Genomic DNA, 27,500 nt, shown 5'->3' on the forward strand with positions numbered 1-27,500 from the left:
AAGGATTTTTCTTGAGGATAGAGGTTTATATAAAGAAAGAATGATTGTATATGTTATGGAAGAACATGGTATGTGGTATGTGGCTTGTGAAATTGTGGAGAGCTTGAGTATGGACAGAATAGTAATTTCTCTATCATACCCATTCATTGCTGTGGGCAGTGCCAAGAATGGGAGTCAGACAACTACCCTAATACAATGATATTAATGATGAAATGCCTATACTCAACACACACACACACACACACACACACACACACAGAGCGCTGGCTTCACAAGCCAGAGGACCGGGGTTCGATTCCCCGACCGGGTGGAGATATTTGGGTGTCTCCTTTCACGTGTAGTCCCTGTTCACCTAGCAGTGAGTAGGTACGGGATGTAAATCGAGGAGTTGTGACCTTGTTGTTCCGGTGTGTGGTGTGTGCCTGGTCTCAGGCCTATCCAAAGATCGGAAATAATGAGCTCTGAGCTCGTTCCGTAGGGTAACGTCTGGCTGTCTCGTCAGAGACTGCAGCAGATCAAACAGTGAAACATACACACACACACACACACACACACACACACACACACACACACACACACACTAAAAATGTGCAAGTCTGATAAGATATTGGCACAAATATGTGATATACATATATTGTTACATTAAACTAGCATTTTATGTTTGATGTGAAAATGAACATGCGTTTAATAAAGAAATTCAACTAATTTGAGATGCTGCTGACGCCAAAAAAGTTACAGGTAAGTATAGTGTAGTATATAGAAAGTGATACTATAGTACCATGTGGTGATATAGAATAAATATTACAAGTAAAACTAAATGCTGTACCCTCTAAATATTCATTAGTCCACAACCTCAGCCTTTGCTATGCACGTAATTATAATCATTCCTTGAAATTGATTAAACACACACTTACCTAACAATCTGCTTATACTTTCTTCCTGAAAATGTAGAAGTCTGAGAGACAAAGACAAATTACCAATAATTCACAGGCAGAGGCAATGGTGTAAAGTTTGCTTTTGGCTCTGTTGACATCCCTATTCTTATAAATCAGGACATACTGAATAAAAAATCTATTTCAGTATGGTTTATTGAAATTATCTTGATATTACATTTATATTTGTGAGTTCATATACCACAACCGTCTACCATTACACTGAAAAATAATTTGTATGTTACAAATGTACACAAGATTCTTTACATATGTGTTATTGAAGTTAAAACTTCATTCCTGAATTATGCAATTTGCAATACAGAATATGCATGCTGACAATTAATGTTATGATTATTTCAGAAAGTAAAATCATCAATAACACAAGAAAAAAAAGTTTTGAGTTCAGAAGTTTGTCAAGACTGTGTGGCCCATAATGTTCCCAGGTGACAGTTAGTCCAAGAGATGTCTTGAGTCAAATGTTGAGTCTCTTTGATGAGACAAAGCTAGAGGTAAGCAAGTCACTTTCCATTAACAGTGGTCTTATGGATTTGATTAACAAAATAAAGTGATAAAGAAAGCAAGGAAAATGGTTCCTGTACTGTTATTCAAGTCATCATTAGTCAACAGAGCCGTCCACTATAACCCTCCACCGTGCATGCAGCCTTCATCTTGTCCTTCACATTTCACCACCAAAGAAGGAAGGTTATTTACCATATTTCTAAATTCCATACAGCTAATAATCAATTGCACCAGATTAGTTAGAAGGTAACTCAGATATATGTATAGTGCTAAATTCTTTGGTATGAATTATGACATGAAAAAGAATAGTACCAAGTCTTACTCATATTCTGGTTGTGCCACAAATAAGTAACTTATCTAGTTTGACTTTTGATATATATATATATATATATATATATATATATATATATATATATATATATATATATATATATATATATATATATATATATATATATATATATATATATATATATATATATATATATATATATATATATATATATATATATATATATATATATATATATATATATATATATATATATATATATATATATATATATATATATATATATATATGACCTATTATTGTACTTCACTGTTGTAAATGATAGTTTGTCTAACTTATATACCTTTGATATCTGGTGCATTTTTTCTCTGACAATGAAATAAACAGTTTTACAGCAATATGCATAAAAACATAAATAATGGTAATTTTATATAATCAATTGTATTGATCAATACGATCTCTGGTAAGTTCACCTAAGATTATTCTCCTATCCTTCCTAGTGCCTTCTTATCATAACTTCTTCCATGTCTCCACATTGGAGGTGGTGTATTGCCTGATTTTTTACTATACTAACACTATAGATGTTTGACCAGTAAATAAAGATGGTATATATGACCATAATAAAACATGATGGATAACATATTTACATTTATTCATTAAAAGAGGTAAATAATCTTCCTTCTGTTTCAGGATAAAAATAAATGTACATTACCTGGTACTCTGCAGCCTTCTAATTGTGCTTAGATGCTATGAGGACCGTCATTAACAATGCTTGGGATAAAAATGACATGCATGGCATTATGTGAATAATATTCTGTGAATTATGATACTATCTACAACTAAAGTAACTACTCCACTACAACTACATTACCTGTCAATCTACTTTGCATAGAATGCAAACACAGATGCAGCCATAGACCAAGGAGCAGCAGGATAAGAACAGCTAGGAAATGATTTACCCAAGCAGAAAAAAAAAAAAAAAAAAAAAAAAAAAAGCAGGATTGCCATAACATTAGATTAATTACCTCAAGATCAAATTTAATCTTGCATATGAAATTCTTTACTGTGGTTGTGTAAATATTGCAAACATTAATGCTTAAATTGTTAGTAGTTATATCACATGATTGATAAAAAGTCTGTGAATGAGTCAAAAGTATTATGGCAATCAATCCATGCACTAACAAAAGCAGACAGTCACAGGTCTGTACAGAAGCATGTGGGTCAGTCACAGATTATATGAGCAAATGATGGGATTTTGGGAGTAAATTGAAGGAAAACTTCAAGCACTGTACTCCCATCTCACTTATGTATGTCAGTGATGAAAATATATCTGTACACATATCTTATAGCCAGAGAACACTAATATTAATTACAAACTACCATGTTCATAATTTTTTTAGAGTAAAACGGGTAATGAAATGATCATATAGGTGTGGATAACATGTCATGTACTCCTGAAATTATCCAAACCTAGTGTTGTAGTTGATATATGCACTCACTAATTTGTAAAACAGTAGGTATCTTGTATAAGATATACAGAAATTTTAATGGAAACTTGCATATATTATTTTTTGATGTTCATACAGAAATTAAGAGTATAAGAATTAAAGAACTTTGCAATATGATTGTATAATAATTCAACTTAAAAATATCTAAATTATGTTGATTTGATTTTTCCTCTGAAGATAATCAATCAACGCAATTTATTTTATACAATATTATAAGGAGTTTGCATTCTTTCTATACCCCACATTAAACAAGTTTACAACTAGCTTACTGCTCTTACATTTGGCAAGGTAGACTTACAAACAATTAAAATATGTACTTACAACAAGAAAGTTGGAGTCTACATACCAAAGCCAAGTGTCAAAACAGGACAGTGCATGGTGCAGAAACTTGACAGTAATACACAGGAAGAAGTTAATACAACTTTCAATCATTGTGCTATTTTGCTGGTTCAGCATCCTTCTCTTCTTCCAGACTGGTTTATTGAATATACTCCATAACAAGCAAAGCTATCTCCTACTGTGAACCACATCACTTTAAAAAGTTGCTGCAACAAATTAAAATGACTAAAAGATTGGAAAAAGATGAACCAGCACTTATACTACAAGCATGTAAGAACTAGAAGTATCTGAATTCACCTTTCTTGCCTTGGCGTTCTTTCCAAGGCTGTGGAGCAACTCGTTGCACTTCATCCTGTTGAATAGCACCAATGCAGTTCAGATTGTTATTTCATCAATATATTTGGATTTATGATTTGTTTTATAGACATTACATATGTTTTACAGTTCTATGACAACCAAACTTTGGTAACCTTCAGATTGCTATCATTCTTATTTGTGAATGTTACAAGAACAAAACATGTCTATATTATATGACAAGAACAGTAAGTTGCAAAAAGAGAAAAATAAAAAAAATATTAGTATAAAGACATCATTTGTCATGACTGAAAGAAGTTAAATCCAAAATATGTTTGAAAAAAAAGAGCAATTATATTTGAGAGAGTTTGAACTTAAACTTCATAAAGTAAATACTCACAAAAAAAAAAAAAAAAACTTACCTGATCAGGAGTATATGGAGTGACAATAGTGTGAGGGACATGAGCAGCTTGTCCACGAGCATTTACTGCTTTCCACCACTTACGGCTATCGTCCAAAACCTGATGAACACATTTGATTGGTGAACTACTGCACTGCATGCACTGTACTATGTATAATTCAAGATTACTGCATATGGCTTATGTTAGCTAACAAGATTATTAGTAGATATCATTGGAACTGAAAGAATTCTCAAACTCAAATTTTTTCTCACCTCTAGGTATTCTCCACGAACCACTGTTAACTCCTTGTCATTATTTGCAGTACGTGGGTATGTAACCTGCACAATCTTTGCTCCTCGAGCTTTTAGGTCACTTAGCCATCGCTGCTGGTGCTTATCAAATGTGGATTGATCCACAGATTCCTGTGAAATGTCACTCCGACCAGCTTGTGGATACTCAGAGGGAGGTGTCATGGATCGGGGCCTGAAAGTCACATTCTATTTAATTTTGTACTTATACTACATACTCAAAGATGCAGTGTATGAGAGAGAGAGAGAGAGAGAGAGAGAGAGAGAGAGAGAGAGAGAGAGAGAGAGAGAGAGAGAGAGAGAGAGAGAGAGAGAGAGAGAGAGAGAGAGAGAGAGAGAGAGAGAGAGAGAATGTACAAATTTTAATTACACATTTTTTTAGGCCATATAAAAGTACTGAACCAAGGAAAAATTACATTTTACTCTCGGTTAAGTATGCTTCTAAGCAACTATTTAAGAGTACCTGCTATTGTAACATATTGCTCTTGTTAACCCACATTTTAACTTGTTTTTGTCAAAATAATAAAACAAATTTTGATGGTAGAAAGTGAAAGTACTAATTTTTATAAGTGGCATGGAAGAAGGGAATGTTGTGCCTAGACCCCCCACAATATAAAACTGTAGCTGTTTGCCTCTTTTTCTTATATAACTCTCATTTCATGAGATTCTAGTATTTATTGGTAGTAAGTATATGAATGAAATTGCTTTCCTTCTACATATCAGAAACCTTTTCTTAGTCAATACTGAAATCAAAACTGAACTTAAAAGCAGAGGCAGATGGTAACGACAATGGTAGTGGTGCTTATTACAAGGCACTAAGGGCACTTACCTGTCCTCTCTCGCATAGTACCGCCCCAGAGGAGGTGATGGCTCCCTGCGGTCAGAGTCATAGAAATCACTTGAATACTCATCACCACGCAGCCGACCCTGCCTTATTTCAGCCTGATGAGAGAAGCATTCTCAAGTAATTTAGAGAAATTACTTTCACAAAATCTGACATATCTATGAAATTTCTATGCCAATATATTTAAGTGCTACCATACAATTTTCATGCCATCAACAAAATTACTGAACACAACACCAAAGTCAGAAAAATGTAAAATTTTAAGAAATGTTTATTACACAATATCCTAGAATCTACAGAGTTTGAAATATTTGACAAGATCACCTAGCATTTCCTATACCTGAGAGCACTTACATAAATGCAGTTATCCTTGCACAATGGATGGACAAGAAAAAAGAAAAAAGTTATGATTACTAAAAGATAGATATAATATCTACAAGTTTCTCTCTCTCTCTCTCTCTCTCTCTCTCTCTCTCTCTCTCTCTCTCTCTCTCTCTCTCTCTCTCTCTCTTATGAAATAATAAAATTCATTGCTAGAAAAGATATATATATAGATTCAAGCTATGACCCACTTCATGCTGTGCACTCCTGATATCTTCCGCTCTGGTTCTCTTAACTTCAGTTGCCACTTCAGAGGCCAAAACACTAGACCGATCACGAGAATCATCAGCCAGTTCAGGAGCCCACCCATTGGAAAATACTAAAAAGAAAACATTACATAAGACACCAGGCATTCATGAGAGACAAATCTTCATTTCTGCTTGTTTCTTTCTAAGTGATAAGTTATTTCTTTGAGGTTACAGTTGCATGATTTTTTTTTACAACTAAACTATTAAAGGATTCATAGTTGCTAGAAATCTTCCACAATCATATGAAATAAATAGGGATGATATACTCAAAAGTAAACATTACCTGGTTGGTATGGTGGAACACTGTATTTCCAGCTGCTGCGGGGGATACACCATGTTTCTCCAAGGCTTTGCCATATCTCAGTTTCCCGAGAAGTTAAACAATTTGTAAGTAACTCAACTGCATCAGCTGTGAGTAATGGTGACAGGACCTGGAAGAAAATATTTAGAATATCTCAATATTAGGCCTTTCTTACTTTAAAGGAGTGGATAAGAATATGTTTATATGAAATACCAATACCATATAACTTCTTAACCACTTCTTGTATGTCATTTTGTTAATTTCATTTTCTTTCTTGTTTTGAACAACAAATAAAAAGCATGGCATTTCACCTTTCCTGGAAGATTTGGTCCATAATTGGAGTCCCTTGAGGCATCCACAATGAGGGCAAGTGGAGTGAAGAGGAAGTGCACCAGCTCTGGGGCATTGGGATCATGGATATGGGCCTTCAGCTTTGCCTGCACAAATTGATTATCATTGCACATTAAGGCAAATCATATATGAGTACACTGAAAACTATCAATTGTTTTGTTTCTTAAACCTAATCTGTTAATTTATCTTGAAGACAAATACACATTATTGACTGACCAATAAATTGATAAATAAAACATTTCAATACCATCCATAAGAATATTGATATTTTCATTAAAAATTCATAAATCCTTATCTTAGAAAGCTTAGAAAAAAATTCAAATTCAATATTTATCCCATCTCTCCACTAATGAAAAGTATTGTTTTAAGTAAAATAGTTAGTACATTGGATTTTGAAAGTTTAAAACTTCAACATGCTCATGTTTCAAAAACAAAAATAATTAATTATCACAAGTTTGAAGTCAAAAGTATCAGTGGTAACAATAAATCAATAACTAAGGAAAAATAATTATATTGTGATCACGCCAATTTATCACGATAATGCCTACCTTTGCTCAGGTTGTATACATATATAAATAATATAACAGTGCGTTCTTGTCTTATTCAAAATAACTTTCAATATGACTTACAAAAGGTTAGTACAGAAGTAGTCCATGTGAGTTTAAATACTTACCAGGAGGTTGAATGAAAGTTTGAATTTCTGGAAAATATCAACAAACTCCCTCTCTGGTGGTGGTTTGGCACGCATGGACAGCAATCCATCCCCTATGTCTTTCTTCTTGGATTTTCGAGACCTGAAACATGAGCACCAATGATAAGCAGTTCACACGATTGGCCAGCAAAAGTAGAATTGCAACTTCCTTCAAACAGTCTACATCAGTTACAGCAGGACAGGCATAAGTACACGTGTCATGTGATAGTCACCTGCGGCGGCGCTCCAGTTCTCTGGTAGCAGCGGCAGTGTGCTGGAGACGTGCAATGAACCTCTCAATGTCATCAAAGCAAGAGTTGAGGATGGCCACATCTCGTTCATACTTCTCACTGCTTGTTGAAGACACATCATCGTTGTGGCTCACACTTGACCTCTCCGATCTTGGCCCCCGTGCTTCACCTCGCACCTCACTGTCAGCTGAAATAAAGACAAGATATATGATATTTCTTGTAAATCAAAGAGAACATCACATCCATAAAGTCTTAGTGAAAATTTAATAAATGGGTTGGGCGACATAGAAGATGAACAATCCTGTCAATGTTCTATTTGAAACGTCATCAAACGAGATGTGTGTAACCTTTAAAAAGTCACCGACACAGAACCCCCCGGACCACATTCCTCGTCATCACGTGGCCCTCCTGTCCTTGGTGTTCTTCATGTCCTTGGACAAGGACACTGCTTACCTTATTTTTTTTTCAGACGAGCGTACACTTGCATATAATATTTCCCTTCAATTAAATTAAAACAAAAGGCTTCATGTGCATGTCAACAGAAGTTTGAAAGCCTGTCCCTTAATAACGCAATGTTGACTTCGCGTTCGATCACCTCCAAGCGGAGGCGATTTCCTGTTACGCCACGCACTGCACACACCTAAGTCAATAATACCAAAGTCAGTAAGGGCACGCAGTGGAATTCATGATGTGTTTAATTTCCGAGAGTTAAACTAACGGTTTTAACATTTAACCCCACACGACAAGAAACAATTGTCTGGTAAACTGCACACTGCCGACCTTGTGACTAATTATGATCTTTCAAATGTGATCATAATTTTTGCCTCATGATAAAGCCTAACTTACGCCTGGCACACATTTAAGAGTGTTCAGGAAAATTTCCGGCCACTGGATTATAATTGAGGTCACTTACAAATCTTCATAAATGACTCGATATTTAAACTACAATTAAATCATTTCAAAATACAATGTGTCATACGGAAAATAAATCCATCAACACAAATTAAAACAATAGAAAAATAAGACCACGTGAGGTACTTACAATCTACAAAATAATGGGGGTTATAGAGTACAGTGTACAACTCTTGAGCTGTAAAGTGCTGAGTGCTCACCTCGTATCATCTCTGCTCTCATCATGTGGTGGTAAGCTTGGCGGGCGCGCTCCACCTCCCTGGCGCTCTCCCCTCCACCTTGGCGAACCATCCTTACTTTGCAAACTTGACGACGGAGGACTATCACTTATTTAGCATCACCTGCTTTTCAGGCCTTCACTAGTTACTCTCGCCATACTATGTTCCAATAAGTCCCTAATTACACGCGGACGGCAATGTCGCTTTAAGTAAAGGAAAGTTGAGTGCCAGAATCAGAGAAAGCAATTCGAAAACTATGTTCACCAACACTCTTGTTCCAAACACGGTTACGTAACAAGTTATTCCCTGCTCATTCACATTACTCAGCTTCACAACACACACTTCGTTATCAAGTGGGCCGATATTTCAAAACACAAAGAAATATTAGCGGAAAAAGATCAGTCAGGTTCTCCAGTGAGTTTGTATCGATGACGCAAAATTTTTGCGATCACAAGAATAACAAAAAGGAATATATATAAACAAACAGGAATAAAAATAAGAATGAATATCCTCCATTAAAACTTGTTCATAGTAATGGAGAGAAAAAAAAAACGCGCTGAAACGTTTGAAAATTCGCTCAAAGCTTTCACCTGGCTAAACATTGACGGTAAGCTTGGCCACTCCTGTTACACGCTAGGATGGAAATAATCTGTCGGGTTGCATTTTCTTTTCTATCTATTCATAATTTTCTTGAGCTGTTCATCTGTCGCTTACTCACGTAGACGGTCAACATAAATAATGAAGGGCTTAACTGAAACCCTGGAGAATACAACGAATGCAAGCGACGGTGATTGTAAGAAAAAAAAAAAGAATAGTAGTAGTAATAGTAGTAGTAGTAGTAGTAGTAGTAGTAGTAGTAGTAGTAGTAGTAGTAGTAGTAGTAGTAGTAGTAACAGTAGTAGTAACAGTAACAGTAGCAGTAGTAGTAGTAGCAGTAGTAGTAGCAGTAGCAGTAGTAGCAGTAGCAGTAGTAGTAGTAGTAGTAGTAGTAGTAGTAGTAGTAGTAGTAGTAGTAGTAATAGTAGTAGCAGTAGCAGTAGCAATAGCAGTATTATGACTTTTCAGGATGGAGAAAAGGAAAAACGTACACGACATCCATCGTCCTTCACTTCTGCCACATCATTTCAAGATTTCTTTGTTTCCACTATCTACCTCCTTCTCGCTACAATCACAAGTGAACGTGGATCAATAGCGGTAAGAGGTCTCTAGTATGTATTCTCCCTATCCCATCTTCTTCCCTCCTTGGCCTTTGTTACCTGCGCACCAGAGACTCCCGGGAAAATTGTAAAATGATAATGGTACCTACAAAGAACACAGCGAAAAAAGGACAATAGGCAAATGTAGTCACGTAAGAAACACAATCCAATAGAAAAAAAAGTAATGAATTGAAGAGATCAACAAAGTCACATATCCTTCAGCTTGTTTCCTGAAGGCAAACCTCTCCCTCCCACCACCCAAAAAAAAACAAAAAAACAGACTACTGCTGCTGTCTTTTTAATTCTACTAGTACTACTACCACTACTACTACTACTACTACTACTACTACTACTACTACTACTACTACTACTACATGGCTATCAGTTTGACGCGCCCATTCTTCTCTTCCTGTCTTACGGTTACTTATCTACGCATGGAAACCTTCACCCTTCCCCTTAACCTTCCATTCATTATTATCAACACTTGACTACCTGAAAACCTTGAGTGAGCGGCGCGGAGGAGAGGGGAGAAGGATGCACCATGAAGGAAAGCTGGTATAGTGGTTATCAATGGGATTATCATACAGAAGACTAATGTTGAAGTGAGCCTTGTAATGTGAGCAGGAAGGAATCATTGAAGGCACAGAACATGAAGAGAAGAGAAAGGAAGATGATGAAGAGAATGGATTAGACAAGGACATGAGTCAGGGAGGGATAATACATTACTGTGGCCTGTGAGGATGATACAATAGATGCAGTCAGTCGGGATGAACCGTACATGTCCTAAGTATCATGCACTGTCCACAGGTAAAAGAAAATATTCACTGATAAAACTTGGTTGTCAGTGATGAAACTTACTTGTGACTCGTTTTCTTAAATGCTTTCATCTTTTAAAGGGACCATTATTAAAGACCACATCAATCACTAATCGAACTCTCATACATACACCTCCATTTATTTATTACTATTATTATTACTTTCTTTTTTGTGTGTGTGGGGTGTGGGTGGTGGGAGGAGAGACTGTACGTACTTGTTTATCGTAAGAAGAGATGGATCACAAGTGCAGATGAGAGGAGAGGTGTGGGTGAGGGCGATGAAAAGGTGAAGGGAGGTCTAGATGGGCGGATGTGCATGTGGAAGGAGGGGCAATCGGAGGCGGGGGGAGAAGGATTGCATCTACGAAAGGTGACGCTCGTAATCATCTGAGGTTAAGAACACTTTCTCTTTGTATTAATGCTACTTCTTCCGCTTCTCTCTCTCTCTCTCTCTCTCTCTCTCTCTCTCTCTCTCTCTCTCTCTCTCTCTGGTTTACGGTTACCTAGTTTGTCTTCTTTTGTTGTTGTTATTTACTAAGCGATCCTAAATACAAAGTAAAGAACATTCCTAACAAGATTTTAAGTTAAAGAATGATGCAGCGACGTAAAGAATGTGTTGTTGCTGTCTTGTTCTAGGTAGAGGGAAGTGGCTGCTACTATCAGCGGTTATGAAGCAATGGTCAGTCTACAGTGCTCACCGTCACAAGCCTCCTCCCGTGACCGCAACTCCCCATCGCCCGCCCACAAAGTCCCCACCAAACCACCCACCCGTCCAGTCCATCCGCACACTCACTCCACACACACACACACACACACACACACACACACACACACACACACACACACGGGAACGGATAGACGGACATACATAAAGAAAGACATGCGCATATCAACAAATACACACTTTTACGATTTGTTTGTGAGTTCTGGACAGTATAAGGAAAACAAAGACTACTTCTGATACACATATTGATGTATAAACCTTCCCAAGTCCATCAGGAGTGTAAGAAAATGTAACGAAATTGACAAATATAACAAGCCATTATCAATTCGTTATTATTACATGGCAGATAGTTACGCAATACGAGAATAATGAATTGCAGCACATGTACGTACACAAATAGTCAATAGTAATACAATAATTTGCTTTCTCATGATGCTAACACGCTGATTCTCCTTTCTTGCCGTCCTCTTTACAAATCTTAGCTCGAGATCATGTGTTTCCATTATAACGAAAGAAAAAAAAAATAGTAATCACAAGAAATTATACCGTTTTCTTTGGTTATCTCCACAGCGGCACACTTTCAGGCCACGTTTCACTGTCCCATCGTATAAAGGGAAATTCGTCAACCTAAATTATGCACCCAGTTCTTCAAATGTCACGAACACAGTGAAACGAACAGGCACCGCACTTAAACACACACACACCCTCACACACCACCTGTTTCCCCGAGCGACGCAGCGCACACTGGATCCCAAATCGCCTGGCGCATCCCAACCCAACAACAGACCACCCCACCCTTTACCGCCGCCGCCCCTCCCACCCGCTCAGCCACACTCCCTCTCCTCTCAGCCTTCCCCAGGTTTTCCCCCTACTCACTCTGTTGTTTATATCTCTGCCTCGCTATTCACCATTCCGGCCACTTTCAATCCTCTTCTCTTCTTATTCTTTTACTCATGTTTATCTTTATGCTGTTTCTTTTTTCTTCTCCTCCTCTTCTTACTTCCTACTTTTTCTCGTCTTTTCTCTCCATACTTCTGATACCTTTTTCTTTTCAGTTCATTATCTCTCTCTCTCTCTCTCTCTCTCTCTCTCTCTCTCTCTCTCTCTCTCTCTCTCTCTCTCCCATGGCCTCAATAAAGTATGGATTCAGTAATGGTTATCCAATACCGACATGAACAAGAATAATGATACAATGGCTGAATTAAATTTTCTCCTAAGTTAAGTAAGTGAAGCAAATGTTATATACTTTTTTTCTTCTTTCAACAAGGTCAACTACCAGAAATGTGTTGCTACATCATTCGTATCGAGGGTGGGGAGGGGAAGAGTATTTTCAGCATATTCTTTCATCTCACCCCCTGTTCTCGTCTTGAATAGACCACGTTACGTTTACTAATATACATATGTGTGTGTATGTATGTATGTATGTGTGTATATATGTATGTATGTGTATATATGTAAGTATATATGCATGTATGAAGACAGCCATGCCTTCCAGGATTCAAACGCAAATCTCACTAATTATTCATCTTGATCTTTCCGGGACCAATTATCAACTCAGCCTTCTTTCTCTCATCTCCCATCTCTTTCCTCTTTCAAAACACCGGTGCTGGCGTAACAGGCGGAAGCAGAGAATATAAAGAACACTGTACGTGGCAAATACCTGCATGACATTCCATTTACAAACAACTAAGGATCCATCTTTACTAACGCATTAAAATCACCACCCGTTGTTAAAGAATTGCCTCTATTTCAATATCAAACTCTTACTTTCTGAAGCAAAATCATAAACGTACGAGTATGAAAATTTAAATGATGCGACAAAGACAGTAATAAAAATTTGTGACGCTGACTCCGTAGGAATTCGTAAAGTCAGTCCACAGTGGACCAAACTCTTGACAAGCAGGCGGCGATTTTACGTTCGATGCCCAACAAAGGCGAGTGTCGGGTGGGGACACAGTGGTGCGCTGGCGCGTGAACACCTGTGCTGGCTGGATGCGGGGAAAAATGCAGTGATATTCAGAGCGTGTTGAGGGAAGTGCGAGGGAAAATGTTCACGCTCATTTCTTATAACACACACACACACACACACACACACACACACACACACACACACACACACACACACACACACACACACACACACATCACAATGAGAAACTGTTGCATTTACAGAGTACAGCCAACATCTGGTTCAGCTATTAGGTGAAATGAGAGGCCTGGGGTGTACCCACCTGCCGTGCAGCTGCTGTTGGTTCGAAGCGCACCTCTGACCTCTCGTGCACATACAAAGTATATAATATAAACACTGTGCACTGAGCTGTGACTTCTCCGGCTCCTAAGTTAAGAACGACCCACGCAAGGAAGTGTGTGGTTTTCTTTTCAGAGGTCATGTTGCAGCCTTGTTCTTTTAACAGAATTTCCTCAACAAAGAGACAAAATTTAAAGCGGAATGTGACAGTAAGTAGAAAATTGTTTAATCCTTTCAATACCACAACATCTACTTCATCAGACAGACAAATATTCTGGCATTAGAGGACTCTATTAAAGGGATGAAACTCTTTACCATGGGGTTTAATATAATGACTCGACGAAGATAACTGTAACTTATATATTTTATTCTGCCAGCCTATAAGTTGACCGATGAATCATGCTGAATGGGTTATAAGTGAGAGGAAGCGTGAAGGGCGGGCGTGAGGGGCGCCACTGGATCACGAGGCCCCAAGTAAGCTCAAGGTCAGTCCTGGCCAACTGGCTGACGTCACAGTACCGCCCTGTTTCTGACATATCACGACCGGAATTGCAGCGTGTACTGACACACACACACACACACACACACACACACACACACACACACACACACACACACACACACACCACTTACTGGAAACCCTAAAGCTAAGGGCAGCAGAAGAATGGTGAAAAGTACAAATGAAAGTTTTGAGCGAGGGAAAGAAATGAAAGAAGGAATTGTTAGTAAATAATGTAGAAAATTTTGACATACAGACTGTGCATATATTTTCAGTTGGGGGTGGGAAGATGAATGAACGAGAACACGAGCAAACCCAGAGGAGAAAAAGACACAGACTTATCAACAGCATAAAACAGTCTTTGCAATAAAATATTTACTATTAACAAAATATGAGTAAGACCAGCTGAAAAAAAAAAACATCCTACATTATCATAAAGGATCAAGCAAGTTCTGAAGGACAGAGTCTGTCAAAACAGGACAATATATAAGCAAGTTGATCTTCAATGGCAAACAAAAACAGGTGAAGATGACGCTGAGGCAACAAACTCCGCGTCACAACAATGATGAAGCTCCACAGAAAACAAACATTGAGAGTAACAAAGAAACGACATTTTTAAAGCCAACTTCTATTGAGAGAACCAAAATGAAAGGAAGTAAAATGGACAGAACAGGACACAACAGACACGTAAGATGAAATAGTACGCATATGGACGGACAGACAGACAGACAGACAGACAGATAAACAGACACACAGACAGACAGACAACCAAACCTCATTATGGATTAGTACACTTTCCTCCATAACTAAAACTTTGGAAAGCAATTCTAGACGCTATCTCTGAAGAGCGCCACGACACCATCTACGCATGCACTCACGCAGACACACACACACACACACACACACACACACACACACACACACACACACACACACACACACACACACACACACACACATGCAAACATCCCCACATGCACACACATCAAACAAAATACCAACCAGTTAAACACACACACACAGAGAGAGAGAGAGAGAGAGAGAGAGAGAGAGAGAGAGAGAGAGAGAGAGAGAGAGAGAGAGAGAGAACTGCCTATCAACTTTCAACATTATCTATCGAGGTGCGCTGCAAACATTGACTTCATCATGTACTCACTATCCAACTTTCGAATTAAAAAGAAAAAAAAAATAAGAAGAGGAGCCGCACTTACTATTTCTCCCTCCCCACCTCTCTTCTCTAGCCTGTGAGTTTGTTGAAGCCTGGCCGCGAGACCTAAGCTGGGAGAGTAAGCGTGCGAAAGCGTGCGAGAGTTGATTTCGTTTTCTGTACTGCCTGTGAATCCTCGCCAAGCTTTGGGAACGCCAGGCATAGACTTCCCAAGGTTGTAGTACGCAGAGAGAGAGAGAGAGAGAGAGAGAGAGAGAGAGAGAGAGAGAGAGAGAGAGAGAGAGAGAGAGAGAGAGAGAGAGAGAGGAGAGAGAGAGAGAGAGAGAGAGAGAGAGAGAGAGAGAGAGAGAGAGAGAGAGAGAGAGAGAGAGAGAGAGAGAGAGAGAGAGAGAGAGAGAGAGAGAGAGAGAGAGAGAGAGAGCGTGTGTGTGTGTGTGTGTGTGTGTGTGTGTGTGTGTGTGTGTGTGTGTGTGTGTGTGTGTGTGTGTGTGTGTGAAGAGAGAGAGAGAGAGAGAGAGAGAGAGAGAGAGAGAGAGAGAGAGAGAGAGAGAGAGAGAGAGAGAGAGAGAGAGAGAGAGAGAGAGAGAGAGAGAGAGAGAGAGAGAGAGAGAGAGAGAGTAGAGAGAGTCTTCCCACACAACCCAACTGCATTCCTTAGTCTCCTCTCATAAGCCCATTCCCTTTGGCACGTGGCCGGATAATGGCATCCCTTCAGATAGCAGCAGCAGCAGGAGTAGCAGCAGCAGGGAGAGGAGGAGCGGTGCCGTGCCGGATCAAGTACAAGAACAAGAACTGCACCGGTTTCGATCATGAGTTGCTGTTCTGTCGACTCTTTACCGCTTCACAATTACCAGTCGACGGAGAGACAGTTTAATGTTTTGATGCGTCTGGGTGACTCAGGTTATCCATACAGACTACTGAGCCCAAATACTTGCCTTTAAACATAAGTAACTCCTCTTCCGTTTTCTTTCATCTTCAATCAAATTACTAAAGACAGTCTATACCTCACAACAAGGCTGAAGGAATCACTGGCAATTGCTCCTGTCCCTTCTATTAGTCAAGAAAAAAAGTCGAAGAACATAACTACAGTACATGTCTTGCTTTCAATCTGTCCTCGCAATGTGACTAAACAACCACACAATTACAAAGGTACCTGAACACCTTCCTATCTGTTAACCATCCCTATCAAGCCAGGTCGAGTGCATAACTGGGTTACTGCGTTACAAGTGGTGCCTGAGGGATTGCTGGCCCCTGTCAAGCGAGGTAAAAGCAGCTGGCGCGGAGAAATGATTTACCAGACAATTTTACCTCGCCCCTACTCCCCCTATGGCACCCGCCTTGACCCCGTGGTGCGGCGTTCCCCATGACATATAATCCAGGCGAGTCCTACGAATATGCATCCCTTAACGCAATCGTCCTGAGATAGGCGTACTACTCGATCTACTGCGCTTAGTCTTTTAGCTGCTGAGTTCTGAAGATGAGCAAAATTATCTAATGCACATACATATAAGAGCATTACGAAAGGCATCAGCCCATAGACAGTATTCCATATCTTTTAGCGCCTCTAGTTTTATTTTCCCACAGTAAAATCATGCAAGCTTTCTTAAATAAAGTTCCAGGTGTCATATTCTTACTGGTTGTCAGGTGATGAAAGAAATCCAGCAGCCTTGTTCTGTACTATACGTATGTCTCTTCAAAACTAATAATGGGGAAAAAAAAAAGGCGGCTTCTCAAGAAAATAACAATCACAAAAACATGAAAAGTCTGTATGGTCGCAATATTCAGGTCACCTCAACAACCCCAGTGCCAAGTAAGAGTGAAAACAGCTCGACACTACCAGCTAGATTGCAAAACCACGGCAAAACACACGAACAAACCCACGTGCGAGGGCCTAACGAACTGGAAGGCGTCCAAAACTGAATCTACAATATCTCGGCGAAGGGTGAACGGACGGCTGACCACCACCCACCACCACCACCAGCAATAGGTCAGCAGAAAGGTCACAGCATTCATCGACCAGGTCACGAGCACTGTTGGGAGGGATGCCGCACTACTATCACCACCACTATCGCTGCCACCACTGCTGCCTTCGTCCTGCCTTCTACTAACTCCCATCCGCTAAACTTATGCAGCGAAAGGAGACTCAGTACAATACAGTTATAATATACACCGCTATCTCTACTTAGGTGACAGGCGAGACAGCAGTGTGGAGTACAGAAAGGAGAGCGAGGGCGAAAGTGGGTAGCTGAGTTGTTTCTTCTCAGTATCTCCTCTCTCGTCCCCAGCCTTGTTTTCCAGCACAGTGAACTCAGCTCTTGTCACTCAGTTACCTTGGCCTCTCCTAAGACTCTTGTATCGTATATAGACTCATCAAATCTGGTATTCCGCCGCGTGATGATGTTGGTATGACTGTCTGTATGCATGTATTCATATTTGGAAAGGTTTGACTATCAATACTACCACTGCAACTACCAAGACTACTACAATTATAAACATTGCTACTACTACTACTACTACTACTACTATTACTACTACCACGGCAACCACCAAAGGCATATCCACCGTGACCGCTTCACCACGCAGATGCAGACCAGGTGGGGGCAAGTGCGGCCAGGTGAGAGAGACGGGGAGCACCAGGTGACGTAACGGGCCAGCCAACCCTCCCCCCTAGCTCTCCGTCCTCGCCGCTGCCACCACCACCACCACTGCTAGTCACCCCAAGACTCATTCCACTCCACTCCATTCCACTCCACCCCCTTCATCTCTCTCTCTCCTCGCTTCCCCTCATCCCAGAATCACATACAGGATCAAGACATGAAGAAAACAATAATATATATATATATAAAAAAAAGTATATCCAGTAAGAGTGAACAGAAAGAACAGTTATGAGTCATTAACATCTGGTCTTACTAGTCGCTATTACAGAAGTGGTCTTACCTGCTAGCTTACCCACATCACTTCATGCTTACTGTAAGATTAGAAGGCGTGAAGACAATACGTTCAAAAGTCAAAGTCGATGGTAAAGGCAAGGAAAAAGTGATTAGAAGACAAGAAAACAGTACGTTCCAAGATTCAAATGATGTGGAGAAGTAAAATAAAAAAAAAGCTTTGGATTAAGGTAATAAGACAGTACGTTTAAGAATCAAAGCCAATGATGTATAAAGGTAATAAAGATTAGGGAAAAGTTACCCAGGTAGACTCAATCGTTTGGTAAAGTGATCGTCAGAAGTCAAGTAACCTTCTGCATTCACTCTCCCACTGTGTTATGTTTTCTTTTAATCTTAAGTGTTTAGAACCACCGACAGTCACAAGTCCTCTGACCTGCTGACAACCTCGAGTCCTCTGATCGGGGCTGCCAATCTCCTAACAAAACCTGGCAGCTCTACAGACTCGAGACTGAGGGAAAAAATGCCAGAACACAGTGAGAGAGAAAGAGTACGATATTTTCCTGGAATATTAACCATGACTGTGCAAAGAGAGTTTTAAATAGAGAAAGAATAAAAGAGTTAACGAAAAGGAAAGGTGGTGCAGAGAGAGAGAGAGAGAGAGAGAGAGAGAGAGAGAGAGAGAGAGAGAGAGAGAGAGAGAGAGAGAGAGAGAGAGAGAGAAAGGGCAGGCAGGTACATCAAAGCAGAGGCAATATGAAGGTGGCTAAAATGTTGCTCGCTCTATAAAACCGGCAGTACAAAGACATCACACACACGAGGAGAATGCGACACGGAAACTAGACCACGAACTGAAGGCGGAAGGGATGTACAGTAACACACATCTAATGCATCACTCACAACGCATGAAAATAGGGGCCAAACTTTACAAAGACTAAATTAACCGTTCACTCCACACACAGAAACGAAGATGTAAGCAAAGAATTAAAGATTACCACTCGATTGTCACCTCAAAACTACGACCTAAAGTAATGCGGAGGTAATTAGATTTAGCCTATACTCTCCTTTTGTAAATTTTGTCTTACTAGCAAGAATAATAATAGTGTTTCAAAATGTTTCCTTACACCAAAGCTGAGAAGGAAAGACAAGATTATGCACGCTCTATGTAATATTGAGGTAATCAGATTTAGTCTATACTCTCCTTTTGTAAATATTGTCTTACTAGCAAGAATAATAATATGTTTCAAAATGTTTCCGTTCACCAAAACAGAGAAGGTAAGAAGATTATGCACGCTCCATGTACGAGTGGTGAGGTAATCAGATTTAGCCTACATGTTTCTTTTGTAAATATTGTCTTGCTATCAAGAACAATAATAAAGTGCTTCAAAATGTTTCCTTATATAAAATAAAGGATTAAAAGAGCGACATTATGCGTCACCAGTTCACCGCACGCACCTTACATACAATCAACGACCCAGACATCAAAGGACGAAGGAATTCAGCACACGGTCATTCCATCAAACACCACACACAGTTACATTACACGACAGCTGCTTCAACTCCCACGGCGATGAAAGAAAACGGTGACAGATAAGGAGCGCCGGTCTCCCTCCACTTCCCCAGCCATGCCTGTCGCTGCTCCGCAAACACCTGCTGGCACTCCACCACACACACCGCCACAGCACGCTCCACTGCACTAACAAACAACGCCTAGAAATTCAAGGTCACACTGATAACCTAATCTCTCTCTAAAGGTCATTGTTTCCTCTCATTAAGCACCCCCTTATGGTCCTCCCTGGCAATTGTGTCCCTTTCACCCTCCGATTTTGCTTTCTGGTCCCCTGTGTCATTTCTTAAATTGAATGCCTCGCCTCTATTAACTCTTTCCTCAAGTTCTCCCCACACTTGGCGTCTTCACTCTCTTAAAACACTGCATTACGTACGTCGACTCCACCCTCACCAAAAGTAAACAAACACGACGAACATTCTAATTGTATAAACCCACTAATCAAACCTCTTTTTTCTGCCCTAGTCTACCTATACCATCTTTCCCCTTCAGACATAACCCTATCTTCCCCTCTCTCTCTCTCTCTCTCTCTCTCTCTCTCTCTCTCTCTCTGAAACAAGTAGCAACTGTAACAGACCCTGAGGTACTCCATCCATCGGCATACCACACTCTTTTTTTGGCAGGGAAGTGAATGAAGGTCCCTGAAGCATATCAAACGGAATTTTAAAGCTCCTCCTCCTCCTCCTCCTCCTCCTCCTCCTCCTCCTCTTGTTGCTGCTGTTCCAAGATTCCTTTACTACTTTCACTGGGTGGGTCATGTGGGGATTTGAAAGAAGTTTGTCTTTTTTTTCTTTTAAGGTGAAACAGCTCGTGAAACAACTGATAATACTCGAGAGAGAGAGAGAGAGAGAGAGAGAGAGAGAGAGAGAGAGAGAGAGAGAGAGAGAGAGAGAGAGAGAGAGAGAGAGAGAGAGAGAGAGAGAGAGAGAGAGAGAGAGAGAGAGAGAGAGTATTAAGGGGAGGTCAAAGAAGGTAGACGCAATTACTCACCCACCCACCCACCCACCCTCCCTCTTTCTCCCTCAAAGATAATTTTCTACAATTGTCGTCGTCACAGGTCGGACGAAATAATCTGGGCAACGTTTACCTCACTTTCTCCTCCAGGGTGATGCAACTTTGCCTGGTGACTCCCTCTTGCCCCACCCCCCCTCCCCCTACTTCCCACTTCCCCTCCCTCCACCCGACACTGGCATACGCATTTGGAGGGAGCTAAGGACGGAGAGGGAGGCTAAAGAGGGAGGGAAGGAGGAAAGAAGGGGAAAAATACATGCGTGTGTGTGTGTGTGTGTGTGTGTGTGTGTGTGTGTGTGTGTGTGTGTGTGTGTGTGTGTGTGTGTGTGTGTGTGTGTGTGTGTGTGTGGATGAGAAGCAGGAACGCAAGAGAATGATACTGTAAATGCAAACAGTGAAATCGCAAGAAATTCAGAAGAATAAACGACCCGAAAAATGATACCAAGTAACACACACACACACACACACACACACACACACACACACACACACACACACACGCACGCGCACGCACACAAACACACACACACCAAAATCCATAAAAGAACAGAAAATGATAAACAGGAAAAGAATTTAAGAACCCTTGACGAGAGAGAGAGAGAGAGAGAGAGAGAGAGAGAGAGAGAGAGAGAGAGAGAGAGAGAGAGAGAGAGAGAAGCTGCTACACAACGGGACTTCTTGACTGAGGCGCAAGGACCGAAGGGATAGAGGAAGGAATGTCTCGCGAGTGAGTGACGTGGAAGCCCTCACGCTGGTGTGTACTGTGTTGCTACTGACCCTGTTACAACAATCTTTTCACCTGAGGACACGGCCACTGGCTCTCACTCATTGATTGGTCTACATATTACCGTCTTGTTTTGCAACACGAGGCAAACTGACGCTGCATGTCTGCCAAAACGCTTATCTAATCATAAGTAAGAAAAGCAAACTGGTGGATGATATTTTTTCTTCCTTTTATATAGGAATGGTAGAGATTCTTATAATAAAATGATGACTTAGTAGGAATAAAGTGCATATACCACACACTTTAGAACAAGACAAGAATACGCAGTGCAATCAGCGAGTGAGAGCATCTGTCAGTGGCAGTGTTACGTGGCCCTGTGTCCTCAGGCGGGAAAACTTCTCTGACGAGTTAGTGGCATCGCATACGTTACACCACAACAACAATGTCACGTGAAAGAAAACCTAACCAGTTGAGGTACAACTTTTTTTCTTATCCTTTTGTGTTTTCTCTTTCACTTTCTATTGCACTTTCACATGTTTGGCTGCTGCTGCTGTTGTTGCTATTGCTATGGAAGAGTGGAGGAGAGTGCAATGAAAGTAAAAGGTGAAACGTTGGCGGGAAGGTGTGCAGGACTCATAGATACACAGTACGTGAGTGATGGGCACCGACGCCTGCTCATCCGTACACTTTTGTTTTGATGGAAGACTCGAGGTAAACAAAAAAGCAAACTTTCTGCTCTTACATCCATTGTGTTCACCATTTTCATCTCGATCTAAAGTCTCTTACTCTACTGACTACCTTCTCACAAAACCTGACCAGTGGTGGACTCTGAGCTGATCGAAGGACTTGGAACTGCAAGGCGGTACGAGGCGTATACAGAGGAGAGGATTGCAGTGTGTTCCTCTATTAATTAACTGTCCATTACTACACCGTGCACCTTTTCTTGATACACTGTCACTCAGATTTACTTGGAAATACCAGTAACATTAGACTCGCCGCCCTTAGAGAGAGAGAGAGAGAGAGAGAGAGAGAGAGAGAGAGAGAGAGAGAGAGAGAGAGAGAGAGAGAGAGAGAGAGAGAGAGAAACTTAACTTGATATTTTCTAAAACTGCTCTCGTTTACGAATTACAAAAAAATCTATCACTTTTTAACTCAGCCACCACCACCACCACCACCACCACCACCACCACCACCACCACCACCACCATCACCACCACCACCACGCCTTCCTCCTCCTAGTTTCCATTCTCAACAAAAGCTAATAAACTAACAGAGAAATCTAACAACTCTACCCCAGAAGGTACGTACAATCCCCATCTCGCATCTCCACTCTTCACGCTACCCAGACGGAACACGCCACACCACCACAACAAAGCTCACCATAGGGAACTACACTCCAATCCCCACAATGCACCCAATAACGCAACACTCCATACAAAGCAGGGTGACGCAGCTCCTCTCACATTACCTCGCTTACACTCGAGATTACTTCAACTCCACCTATACTAACACACTCAGTTCCTGCTATCTCTCTTCACTGCACGAGCCCTCTTCTCCGCTCACAACGGGTATACTAAAAATGAGAGAGAGAGAGAGAGAGAGAGAGAGAGAGAGAGAGAGAGAGAGAGAGAGAGAGAGAGAGAGAGTATTGGATGAGTGGATAACAATGGGAACAAACTGGATGTGCTGGATTTTACAGTTTTCTTAATGTTCAACAACTTTGCGTTCGATGGATTACGTGTCACGGTCTTCTAGTTTGTCCGTTTAAAGAATACTACTCCTGTCCCTCTCTCTCTCTCTCTCTCTCTCTCTCTCTCTCTCTCTCTCTCTCTCTCTGCGCTTTATTCTTATGTGTGCATTTGCCTCTATCTCTCCCTCCCTTTCCCACGGTGCGCTGACCCATTAACTCATTGCCATATATTAAATCTGCATTCACCCATGACGGAGAGAGAGAGAGAGAGAGAGAGAGAGAGAGAGAGAGAGAGAGAGAGAGAGAGAGAGAGAGAGAGAGAGAGAGAGAGAGAGAGAGAGAGAGAGAGAGAGAGAGAGAGAGAGAACAATGTGTCTGTACCTAAACTAAAATTATACAATTAAAGAGAGTGTGAAGGTCATCGCCGTTCCTTGTCATGAGAGAGAGAGAGAGAGAGAGAGAGAGAGAGAGAGAGAGAGAGAGAGAGAGAGAGAGAGAGAGAGAGAGAGAGAGAGAGAGAGAGAGAGAGAGAGAGAGAGAGAGAGAGAGAGAGAGAGAGAGAGAGAGAGAGAGAGATTGACAGGATGCTGCGTGTAAACTATTATGTACTGACACTTTTACAACAACAATTACTTTTACTACTACTACTGCTACTGCTACTACTATTACTACTGCCACCACCACCACCACCACCACCACCAACGAATCCACCATCGTACTACTACTATATCTAACCACATGATTATGGGCTGGGAGGAAAAAAACTATCCATCAGTACATGTGTGTGTGTGTGTGTGTGTGTGTGTGTGTGTGTGTGTGTGTGTGTGTGTGTGTGTGTTAAGGTGGGAGGATGCCAAAACTCACGTAGTATATACTTTTCCTAATCCCAGCAGCTCTTTCCATGGGTGTGGCGCGGATGGAGGGAGGAAGCAGGGGTAGGTAATGAAGGGGAAGAAGCGGGAGACAAGTCATAGGGAATACGAGTATATACTTAGACACGGTGATGGGTTGTGATGGTGGTGATGGTGATGACGGGCGACGCGGTGGTGGCACAGACTTAGTGGTCGTGGATGAGGAAAAAGAACTAACCAGCTTTACTAGAGACAAAAACCAGCCATGGCTACCACTACTATTCCTGCTACACACCAGCCACACCAGCCACCAGCCACCAGCCACCTCCTTCAATATCCTCCTCCGCTATTCATCTCACCATCTTCTCCCGCACACCACTCAGCTCACTCACGCATGGGTTGTCACTTCGCCTCGCTTCGCCGCCGCACTATCGACCTAAACTTCTTAAAAATCATCTTCCCAGGGCCACACTTTCCACGCTCATAAAACACACACAAAGCCGTTACGAGCCGAGGTGTTGACGGCGCTTTAGAAACTCATACCTCACAACATTACTTGGGTTTATTAAGGTGTGTGGATGTCAGACTCGAGACTTCCTGCCCAGCTGGAGGAATATATAGTAGTGTTGTAAATCTCGTTAAAATTGTGTACATAAGTTTGTTTTGCTGTCATTTTTTGTAAGGGAGATTAGGTACATAAGTTTGTTTTGCTGTGTGTTTTGTAAGGGGAGATTATGGAAGGGCAATAGGAATATATATATATATATATATATATATATATATATATATATATATATATATATATATATATAGATAGATATATATATAGATAGATAGATAGATAGATAGATAGATAGATAGATAGATAGATAGATAGATAGATAGATATATAGATATATATATATATATATATATATATATATATATATATATATATATTTTTTTTTTTTTTTTTTTTCGTTGAGTCGTTTACAAGTTTCATTTTTCCTCAAGACGTGCGTTCCAGCAAGTTACCATTTAAGTCTACTCCTCACGGGAATGAACTAAGGGAAAACAATGCATATATAAGTCATAAGAAAATAATAATGTGCTCTTCGTTAAGTTATTCAGATTTTTTTGGCTCGTTTCTCTTCTAGACGCAGTACATTCGACCCTGAGAGTTACCGTTTTCTCCTCGCGGGCCTAGGCTGGTGCAAGGGTGTGTTCGCCCAGCAGGTATCGGCTGGAGTGTAAGTATGTACGTACGTATGTATGTAACTATGTATGTATGTATGTATGTATGCATATATGTATGAATGTAGACTGGTTGGAGAACGCTTCTGGCACTACATGACTTTGCAGAAACGTTGAAACGATAATTGCCTGAGATGAAAAGAAGCTGATAAGAAGAAACTGGTTTATATGAAAACTTTTTCGACCCCGCAACAGTTGAAGGCGGCAGCGACACTCCCATTCCCATTCCCCCATTCCTGCCCCTTCACCACCTCACCCAGCGCCGCACCATCCCTCATCCGGTCCACTCCGTAACAGGTGCAATGAGAAAAATGCGACCAACACCAATTCGTGAAAATTGAAGTGTAACGACCCACTCCAGGATCCGAACGTGATGCTCTTACTGGTCAATTTATGGTCAAGGCTCCAGTGGTCCAGTGGCGCAGTTTTCGCGCGCGTTTGGATCGTTCCCGCGGCCCGATTAGCCCACTAACACTGATGCCATGTTACCTCACTCCCACGGGGACGCTGCACCAAATACTCCGTACAAACTACAGTGAGTCACAAACGAAAGATCAACTTACTGCTGGACTTGGTGCTGCTGGGACTTAACTTGACCTCAGCGTCCTCAGGCACCACCTCCAGCTCCTGGGCACCCATCTCGTCCCCACCAAGCTGTCACCTCCACAGTCCCTGGCCTTACACACACGCGATGCACAACAGTTCACCAGGAACACTTCTCAGCCTCCTCAGACATTTAGTTCAGTCACAAGAAGGACGCCTCGAGGCAATGGCACTTCGATACGCGTCAAGATGGCGTCAGTGGCGGGGCGGCGGTGTGAGCGGCACGCGGCACGAGACTGGACTGAGCCAACGGGTGCGGCGTGAAGTGCCCGCGACCACCAGGCACTGCGCTGCGCCCCGCCACGCCACGCCCTCATCACCTGCGTCGTACCTCCACCAACCCGCCCACCTGCAGACACACCCACCCATCCAATGATCTCTCTCTCTCTCTCTCTCTCTCTCTCTCTCTCTCTCTCTCTCTCTCTCATCCTAATCTCACGCAGCGTCCTACACCTAGCGCCTCTCCGCCCTGAATCGTGGCCCTAACCACCTCTCAGCCTTGACCCTGCCTTCACCCGCCGCACGGAGCGCACGCAATACAATTAGCACACCCTTCCCTAATCGCTCCAGTCACCACCTCCTCCACCTGGTCCACACAGGGAGGGGGGGTTTCGTCTGCTTCCGGATGAAAGATAAAGGAAGAAGGTGGATTTACTTAAAGCACACTTCCTACACCACCTACGTAGTTCCGTTTCGAGGAGGAGGAAGAAGATGATGATGATGAGGAGGAGGAACACCAGATTCAACAGACGAGATGGAGGGTGGTCAAACTGGCTTTCAAGATCCGGCCTCAGCACGCGCCCCTCCTGTCAGCTCTGTCTGCCTAACTGTCTCTCTGTTTGTCCAGCCATCATTGCAGCACCTAACCCCCATCCCCCTATTCCTCCCATCCCCCTTCCCTCCATTTCCTTCTTCTCCCTGCCTCGTACCTACCCACCGCCATCCGTAACACGACTGGGTTGAGCTGAATCGTCTCCTGCTCATGTGAATATTATCAACTCCACCGTAGCCTGTAGCGTTAAATTATTCACGATTACACACAATGTTCAGGATCTGCATATCTGAGCACACTTGACCTATAATGAAGTCTGGCGCTGGGCGAATAATGTTTATCCGCATTGCCGTCACCTGCTCGTCTATCAATCAGTGCTGTCTGGTTCCGCGAGTATCGAATTTGATGCAGTAATCGTAGTATCAGCAGGTAATAAAATCTCCGCGAATCTGACAAGACGCACACACCAAGGAATCCAATTTTCAGGAAGCAAATGTCCAAAGCTTGTGGATGTGGTGAGGTTGCGGGGCCGTAGGATGGTTGGGTGGGCGTGGCGAGAAATGGTGGGGTTGTGGAGGGGAGCAGTGGTGGGTGGGGCATGGAGTGTGTAGGGCGTGACTAAGCGTGACTGAGCGTGACCCTCCAGAAGGTACGACGCAATGCTATGAGTCCCGCATGACCCTCCATTCGTCGTCCGCCTTTCCTCCTCCTCCTCCTCCTCCTT

General features: G+C 41.5%; 1 protein-coding gene across 11 annotated transcripts in view; it reads right to left on the bottom strand.

Annotated features, from left to right (window-relative positions):
* Positions 1 to 27,500, bottom strand: part of LOC123517792 (epidermal growth factor receptor kinase substrate 8-like) — a 101,623-nt gene that overhangs the window by 5,614 nt on the left and 68,509 nt on the right. For all 11 annotated transcript variants that reach the window (XM_045278260.1, XM_045278256.1, XM_045278263.1 and 8 more), the window contains 9 exons: positions 7,643 to 7,847; positions 7,392 to 7,512; positions 6,679 to 6,804; positions 6,350 to 6,497; positions 6,010 to 6,137; positions 5,423 to 5,535; positions 4,558 to 4,768; positions 4,307 to 4,405; positions 3,888 to 3,942 (listed from right to left, as the gene is read on the bottom strand). In XM_045278260.1, coding sequence (XP_045134195.1) covers positions 3,888 to 3,942; positions 4,307 to 4,405; positions 4,558 to 4,768; positions 5,423 to 5,535; positions 6,010 to 6,137; positions 6,350 to 6,497; positions 6,679 to 6,804; positions 7,392 to 7,512; positions 7,643 to 7,847 — 1,206 coding nt within the window. The remainder of the gene's footprint in view (positions 1 to 3,887; positions 3,943 to 4,306; positions 4,406 to 4,557; positions 4,769 to 5,422; positions 5,536 to 6,009; positions 6,138 to 6,349; positions 6,498 to 6,678; positions 6,805 to 7,391; positions 7,513 to 7,642; positions 7,848 to 27,500) is intronic.

This window comes from Portunus trituberculatus, chromosome 42 (genome assembly GCF_017591435.1).
Source record: "Portunus trituberculatus isolate SZX2019 chromosome 42, ASM1759143v1, whole genome shotgun sequence".
Lineage (NCBI taxonomy): Eukaryota > Metazoa > Arthropoda > Malacostraca > Decapoda > Portunidae > Portunus > Portunus trituberculatus.